Below are 9,017 nucleotides of genomic sequence, written 5' to 3' on the forward strand. Positions count from 1 at the left end.
ACCCCCCCCCCAAATGAGTACAGCAAACGATTCGTTTTTGTTTCCGCGTTTCTGTTTGTTCGTTCATTTGTTTTGTGAAATCAAAGAGGGCTTCGAGGAGAGAATGCAACCGAAAATGAGCGGAAAACAAAACAAATGCTAAACATTACAAAAGGAATAACGAAACGCACCGAAGCCAACTGAAGGCAGCTCTTTCCCAAATACAAATTCCGCAATTCGGTGCGCGCAAAGAGAGTAATTACTACTCTGGACGGGAAAATGTAATTTTCGTTGCTTTTTCGGCTTCCTCTCTCTTTCTTCTCTGTTTACCCCAATTCAACAAACTTGCAACTATGCTTTTGTATAAATCTATATATATATAAAAAAAAAAGGATTTCGTGTTTCCCTTTGAAATCGGAAAAATCTATCGAAATAAAATCGCGCGCAAGCGACAGATGTCCTTTGTTATCTTCTTTTGCTTATGAAATTCAAAAGAGAAGACATTGCGACGTAGAAATCTTTAATCTCTATAGAAAATATCTAAAGGAAAAATGTAAACAAATTAAACCTATTTGAGATATTTAAATAAATGTATATGTTTACGTTTGCTGTTACCGTTTCGCATCCAATTGAAAAACTAAACATTCTCATCTTCGTATTTACGAAGAGAATAACTGAAAAACTGTTAGGTCTATGACATTGGAATCTGCAAAATTGAAAACTTTTGAACGCATAATTCGAGAATATAGTGTATATTATTAACGGAATTGAAATATGCAAATTGTTGCTAAAACTGTTGCGCAGTAGTTGTCAATACAATCGCATGTATACATCCGTACAGTTCGTTTTCTTATTACGTTTCACCGCAGAAAACCGCGGTAATTTCTCGCGCGTTAGAATTTCCAAGCCGTTTTATTTTTAGACGATTCAAAATTGCAAATATTATTTAAGATTATTAACACCTTAGTCACACACAGCTCGTATATTGTTGGAACGCAGCAGTCGAGGTCGCAATCAATCAACAAACGAGAGAGGAAACAATTGCAGAAAAACAAAATAAACATCAATCAATGTTCTTTTTTTTTTTGTTGGTTTTCGTATCGAGTGAAACTTTTGATGCATTTCTCTTCGTTCCTTATTATTGGTCTTATTTCTTTTTTTCGTCGTCTGTCCGCCTCGGGCAAAGAAATTTACTTTCGTTTGGCAGACCAAGAGTGAAACGTCTCAATTAGGCACGTTCAGAATGTGCAGGTGTAGTGTAGTTGTAATATAAGAATATTCCGTTTGACAATTAAAAGCGATTTTTGCGCGGAAAATGTGAAAATCGTGACGGTAACAAGAGTAAATAGAGAATGACCAACTTAGCACTTGCCAAGAGACGTGGGGGACGACGACAGTCGTTCGTCCGTTCGTCAGTTGTCCGTTGTTGTTGTTAGTTGATGGTGCGCGCCTCTTTTTCTCTTTCTCTTTGACTCGATTCCGCCTCTTTCGGGTGCTGCACACGCGATTTCCACCAAACCATACACACACTCCATTCATCACCTACCGCACACACGACGAGCCACCTTCTTCGTCGAGGATTTTAAACCAAAAACGCGCGCGAGATGAGCGTACACTTGAGAAACAATCAAAACTTCCGTAAGTTTTTCCACATATCTTCCTATTACATCAAGCAATCAACGAAACAAAACAGCAACTTTTAAGTTTACAAAATAACTTAAACTTTTTTTGCGTTTCTCAAATCTTACTAAATCATCAACTTTGATCAAACTATTTAACGTTTTGTACGTGTTACATATTCTCTACGAAATGCAAATACGTTTGTTCCCTAATGTACACACTTTACTTTGCACATGCAATGTTTCGAATAAATTTGTTTAGAGCAAAACGGAAACCGAAACATTATTGCTAAACGCCGTTGCGGCAATGTTTTGATAAAAAAAAATTAAGCAATCCTCTTGGACGTCAAGAAAACAATTGCCTAATGTTGCGTTTGCAGATCGACCTGGTTTATTTTGGATGCGAAAGGCGTAAATAAACATACGAGGAGGAACGTGTTCAAAAGAAGTGAAGAGAAGAAAAGTCTCTTCACAGAAATTGGACGTGCGAGAAAACAACAACACGCGACAGGATTAGAGCGTAGCAGCAAATGTGACAACAGCAACATGCAAATCAAGTTGACGTGTGTCATGTCGGGGGCTGCTGAAAAGATTGCAGCGAGAGAGAGAATCAATACAGGCGAAGGGAGTCTCGAAAAACAATCGATTCTGCTCCACATTTCATCTTTCTGAACAAATCAAAACTCACGTTTTACAATCTTTGCATTTTCATCATCGGTCAATCTTTTCGTTTCCTTATAAGATCACAATGTTTTTAAGACATCTTCAAAGTTACAAAACTATGTTTTGAAATAAATTTGAAACTTGGTGCAAGTATTGCAAAACTTTTCTGAGACTAGTTTAAATTGGTCGAATTAAGATCAATTGTGTATGAATGGATTGGGTATAAGTGAAAACGATCAATTTGCGTGAGGCAATCAAATACGTAATAAACGTTGACGATGACGATGGGAGTTTGTTATGGAGCACGAGGACGCAATTTTCCGGTTTCGGAAAATTTAAACTCGTTGTTGTTCGTAAAATATGTTTTTCCTCGTTGTGTATTTGTATTCCAAAGAGGGAGTGCGATTGCGGACATGTGCCGCTACGGCGACGTTTCACGTTCACGGTACAATTAAACGGGAAAAACGACACACCATTGACACAGAAACCATCCGAGTGTGTTGCGTCGTCGTTTCATTCTTTACTTATATCTTTTTCTCTATTTCCGTTTCGACGCAATTTTGCTCTGCTTTCTGTCGTTGAAAATGTAACCGTATTTGCAGAATCTCCGCGAAAGTACGTCGAGAACGAAGTGACCATCCACTACAGGACGCCTGTCCGGCAGGAAGTCAAGGAGGCGCTGAGCGAGGATGAACTTGCCAAGAGGCAGGCGGACGCGATGCGAAAGATCTACGAGGACGAGAGGCGCCGCAAATATCTGCAGGTAATGTTAAGTTCGAATGCATTGTATTCAATGATTGCATTGTGTCGTTCAGGAGCTGCACGACATGAAGAGTCGTCGACACACGGACAACTTCATCCCGTCGCAGAAGTCGCCGATAGCGCTCAACAGGTACGACGACTTCATGGAGGAGCTGTCGCCGAGGATCAAGCCTAGACCGCGATCCCCGGAACCGAGGCTGGTGGCGCGCGCTCTCTACAACTTTGTCGGACAGACGTCCAGGGAGCTCACCTTCAAGAAGGGCGACGTCATCCACATCCGTCGGCAGGTCGACAAGAATTGGTACGAGGGCGAGATCAACGCCATGGTCGGCCTCTTCCCAGCAAACTACGTCGAAGTAAGTTCTGCTTCTCTCCAAACTGAAACAACAATAAGTCACAAATATATAGGCAACACTCTAAAACAAAAATTAACTACTTATTTACCAAACAAATCAATTCAAAATTCAATCTGATTACCATAAAAACCCATAAAAATCATTAAATAGTCGATTAATAGGGTTTTCAAGCAACTATCATCCGTTGAGTGGATTAGATTATCTTAAGAGGCAATGAAGATAAAATTGTTATCAATAAATTACAAAATAAGTACACACATACAGAGAGATTCTGTGAGATTGAATCTCGCTTTCTCTGCAAAGTCGAAACAACATCCGAAGACAATAAACACTTTCTATCGGAATTAGCACCGCGAAGCAAGTGCACAGAGAGCTTCCCAATATATGAGAAAGTTGATGAATGAATTTGATTCGTACTCTATAAAGACATTAGCAACATAGTGCAGCAGCGCGCATTTCTTTGCTATAGTTTTTTTTCTTCCATCAGACGAAAATCGAGTTACCCGTTTCTTTTCGTGCTTCTCCTGTTCGAAGAGTCGCTCGCTTTCAACGTTAACTTGGACGTTGAAAAGGACGACGCGGCTACAAAAGAGACGCTAAAAGAAAGTTTCCCAATAGAGAAATAGTTTTGTGCGCGCTCTTCACTTTCCATCCAAACTCATTCCCGTCGTCGACAACATCAACGGAATAACTAAAAAATAAAATAAAACTCTTTTCATTATTATTTATAGAAATTTGGTTCGAAAACGAAAAGAGAGAGAAAAATCAATATTCGTGCAACGTCTTCGACAACAAATAAAACGAAAAAGCACGCAAGAGATACGTGAAGTATATTTGTAACGAACGCAAGAAAACCGTAAACCAAGTCTAATTGCGCTAGTTAATAATGCAATGTAGGTTATAAGCGCGTTAATATGAAAATAAGTTGGGGAATCGAACAAAAAAAAACTTGCGTTTATCGCGTGGTTTTATTGCCTAATAATAATAATAATAACGACGAGATAAATAAAATCCGCACCATTTCTCCTCCTATTGAATAATATTTTCTAATCAATAAATTGCGATAATTAGCGCACTCCTTCTTTAATCTCACAAAGTTTCTTCGATAACGCTAAATTTTGTTATAAATATTATTACGCTTAGATTTAGTATTTGTTCGCAATTTAAATTATTTGTTTATTTAATTCCTTAAGGTTATTATTTCAAAAGATTTATCCTCTTCAGTGCAGATTCAACTAAATATTGAAGATAATGATATGTTTGCTATCATTTCATTAGCAAATTAGTCTTATCTTATTGACTACAAATTTAGTTTGGGATAAACATATAACTGGTTCTTGGTTGACTTTGCAAAAGTGGTGTTATCGTTTTTAAGATTACCTCAAGTTTTACAAACAATTTACTCGTATGTTCTTGTTCTTCAGCATCACGATGAAATAATCGTTATAAATTGATTATTAACTTGAAATATTCGCGTTTTCAGATTGTTCCGTACGACGGAATAAAGACGACACCTAGGAAATCGCACGAGGGTCAAGCTAGGGCGAAATACAACTTCATAGCGCAGACCCACTTGGAGTTGTCCCTGGCAAAGGGCGAGCTCGTCGTGATCACGAGACGCGTCGACGATAACTGGTTCGAAGGCAAAATAGGTGGACGCAAGGGCATCTTTCCAGTGTCCTACGTGGAAGTGCTGATAGACCCGAGCGATCCACCGCAAGCTCCCACCAAGCCGGTGGCATCACCTGCAGCTCACTCCATGCTGCTGAACGGATCGTCAGGAGGCAAAGAGTCGATGGGTACGCACAGCTACGTGCCGACGTTCCCCACGCAGGACCTGGGGATGAGTTACAGAGCGAAACCGGTGCAGGTATCCGGCTACAGCTCTCTGAAGAGGAACCCGGTGGAAGATCCTCTGCACATCGAGACTCATTCGGAACCGATACCGTAATAAATATTCCACAATTACAACAACTGAATCTTAATATATGATGTTTCATACTTACAGTTACCGCGCTCTGTACAAGTACAAGCCGCAAAACGAGGACGAGCTGGAGCTGCTCGAAGGAGACACAGTGTACGTCCTGGAGAAATGCGACGACGGCTGGTACGTCGGCTCCAGCGACAGGACCGGAGCCTTCGGCACCTTCCCCGGCAACTACGTGGACCGCATCTAGCCCAGCATCCCCGTATACTTGGTCTGAAGATGCTAAATCTGCAGACTCTCCAAAACCCAAAAAAACGCACCATTTGCATTGCGCAACCGGATTCCAATCTGAAAAACAAACAAAAACACACAACATAGCTAACTATGAAAGAAATATCATTGCCAATATTTGATACACCTAACATATGTAATCTACATAACTATAAATAAGCGTTGAATCTAAGCTTGTAGTAAGTATGAGACGCCTGAAAGAAGAGGAAAGCAATTTACAAGTTTACATTTATACACACACACACACAGATACATACACAGACATATGTACACGCGCCACAAACACACATTTGTTTTAGTTTCGTAAGCATCTAGTCACTAGCCAAATAATAATACGAAAAATAAAAGAAGAAGAAGAAGAAAGAAATATATATGTATATGTACGTTAAGGTCTATTAAGATAGTTGGAAATGTCCGGGTTTCGTTTTCACCACTCTGCATCATTCTCTTTACCTGCAGAAAACAAAAAATGAAACAAATGAAACCAAAAACAAAGCAGAATCGACGATGGAGAGAAGGACTTGCAGAATCACGATGGCTGCTAAACAAAATATGTTTACAATAAGTAACAACAAGATTTTTATCGCGCCTAAAGTAGAAGAAGAAAAAAAAAACCTCCAATTTGTATATTCTATACACATTGTAATAAGGATATTTATAATCTCATTGTTATTCTTAACTATATAACTACTACTATTACAATTATATAGACTAAGCGAATATATGTATATGTATAAATAAGAGAAAAAAAAAACTTGTTCTTCCAGGATGACGTATATATATATGCATGTGCATATACGTGTATGTAATAACATTTAGACACATGAGTTGAGTTTAACTAATTTCTAACATATCCACACCGTGTATTGTTATCAGGGCCAAAAAAAAAAAAAAAAGTTGTCGAGAGGCTTTGATTTCTTCTAATTTCATTACTTTAGTCAATAATTAACAATTTGTTCCGTTCTCATGTTGTGCGAAAAAAAGATGAAAAAAATCCACACAATTTGTTATAATAATTATAAATTTCTTTTGAATATATACACTATAATCTCTGGTCTAGAGTAAAAAAAGACGAAGAGCGACAGCAGCAACAAAACCAAACAACAAAGAGACTTTGGAATAGGAGTGCCTTTATATAATGATTACTGTAATAATGATAACTATTGCATTTCGTTTGAACAAAAAGAAAAAAAAATATTATATGAATTATTATTATTATTATTATTACTATATAGATATATTGAAAAATTTGTTTCCTCGTTTCTCTCTTGTTATTTTATTTTTATTTCTCTCTCTTTTTTTGATGGATGATTATTGAAAATAAAATCGATGTTTTATTACAAAAACATGCTAACTACCACCTTTCAAGTCCAGCAAGACGGCAAAAGTAAAAAGGTCTTTAACACCGTCTTCCTTAATCTCATCGTCTTCCTCGTGCGACTCTCCGCCACCTTCCTATAAATACTTATCGAATTCTATTTTCAGAACGTCTCTTTCCGAGAAACTTAATTTACTTCCACACTTCGTACACAATTCAAACTGCACTCTCATTATTATTATATATATTGTAACGTGGTAAAATAGACTACGCTCCACGATGCAACTATACTTCCAAAATTTGGGTAGACCGCAGCGAACCTAAAGACGGAAAGAAGACGGTTGAGGTCACCAGTTAAGAAGAAATTATAGATATATTTGTAAGATCCAAGAGGACGGTGTTGGTGCTCTAGAGGAGCCAAGGCCCACCGTCGGAGAAGAAGTGTGAGAAAGCAGTTGTAAGAGTTCTTCCTCTCGATAAAAGGAAGTGGAGCCCTGAACCTGAACTCTCGTAGAAGATTTTGTATAATCTTGTTTTTTTTTTTTGTACACGAGCACTGACGTGTTACAATATACATACATCGTAGTATGTAAATTGTCCATCATTGACGCGAATCGATCGATATGCACAATAATTTATCATTAAAAACAAACAAATTAAATAATTACAATTTTGATCATACGTTTACGAACCGTACTGCTCTCGGAAATCAATATAAATTTTAACAACTTTATCATCATCAACTCTCAGCAATTCAATTACAGAGATTACATTTTCAAAGATGACTTGAATTTTCCAAAATACAGTTCGATTCAAGCGAATTGGAAATGTTTTCCATTTGTTTTGTTTTCAACTTCATCCCGCGAGGATCGGTTCTACATCCAAATAGTGGATTTATGGAAAAAATACTGAACAAATTCTCTCAGCAATTCAATTACAGAGATTACATTTTCAAAGATGACTTGGATTTTCCAAAATAAAATTCGATTCAATCGAATTGGAAATGTTTTCCATTTGTTTTGTTTTCAACGTCATCCCGCGAGGATCGGTTCTACGTCCAAATAGTGGATTTATGAAAAAAATAGTGAACAAATTCTCTCAGCAATTCAATTTCAGAGATTTCATTTTCAAAGATGACTTGCTGGGATTTTTTTGGGATTTTCCAAAATACAGTTCGATACAATCGAATTGGAAATGTTTTCCATTTGATTTGTTTTCAACATCATCCCGCGAGGATCGGTTCTAGGTCCAAATAGTGGATTTATGAATAAAATACTGAACAAATTCTCTCAGCAATTCAATTACAGAGATTATATTTTCAAAGATGACTTGGCTCAACGTGTTGGGATTTTCCAAAATACAGTTCGATTCAATCGAATTGGAAATGTTTTCCATTTGTTTTCAGCGTCATCCCGGTTCTACGTCCATATAGTGGATTTATGAAAAAAAAAATACTGAACAAATTCTCTCAGCAATTCAATTACAGATATTACATTTTCAAAGATGACTTGCTGGTATTTGTTGGGATTTTCCAAAATACAGTTCGATACAATCGAATTGGAAATGTTTTCCATTTGTTTTGTTTTCAACGTCATCCCTCGAGGATCGGTTCTACGTCCAAATAGTGGATTTATGAAAAAAATAGTGAACAAATTCTCTCAGCAATTCAATTACAGATATTACATTTTCAAAGATGACTTACTGGGATTTGTTGGGATTTTCCAAAATACAGTTCGATCCAATCGAATTGGAAATGTTTTCCATTTGTTTTGTTTTCAACGTCATCCCGCGAGGATCGGTTCTACGTCCAAATAGTGGATTTATAAAAAAAAAATAAAATAGTGAACAAATTCTCTTACCCAAGCATTTATCGACGTTTTTTTTTCTGACCAGATCGTCTCGAAAAGCAACAAGAAACGGAAGCGTTTTCAAGTTGCGATTGTGCAACACAAATGTTTACACCAATCGCACGGTCGAATTTCGCCGCCGCCTCTCGTGATGCAATTGTTATCTTCGTTGCGTCCCAAACGCGACGGGAATTGCACAGCTTTCCAAGAGAGTTGTTAATCTCTAACTCTTCGGTTCTGCGAAACCGATTTGGA

General features: G+C 37.6%; 1 protein-coding gene across 6 annotated transcripts in view; it reads left to right on the forward strand.

Annotated features, from left to right (window-relative positions):
* The window catches only part of LOC108560112, a 30,923-nt gene extending 24,856 nt beyond the window's left edge, over positions 1–6,067 (forward strand). For all 6 annotated transcript variants that reach the window (XM_017917573.1, XM_017917567.1, XM_017917574.1 and 3 more), the window contains 4 exons: positions 2,864–3,024; positions 3,077–3,379; positions 4,863–5,326; positions 5,388–6,067. In XM_017917573.1, the coding sequence (XP_017773062.1) occupies positions 2,864–3,024; positions 3,077–3,379; positions 4,863–5,326; positions 5,388–5,556 (1,097 nt within the window). In that variant the 3' untranslated portion in view covers positions 5,557–6,067. The remainder of the gene's footprint in view (positions 1–2,863; positions 3,025–3,076; positions 3,380–4,862; positions 5,327–5,387) is intronic.
* The last annotated feature ends 2,950 nt before the right edge of the window (positions 6,068–9,017 follow it).

The sequence above is a fragment of the Nicrophorus vespilloides genome, unplaced genomic scaffold, assembly GCF_001412225.1.
Source record: "Nicrophorus vespilloides isolate i.1.1-1 unplaced genomic scaffold, Nicve_v1.0, whole genome shotgun sequence".
NCBI classification, from domain to species: Eukaryota; Metazoa; Arthropoda; class Insecta; order Coleoptera; family Silphidae; genus Nicrophorus; species Nicrophorus vespilloides.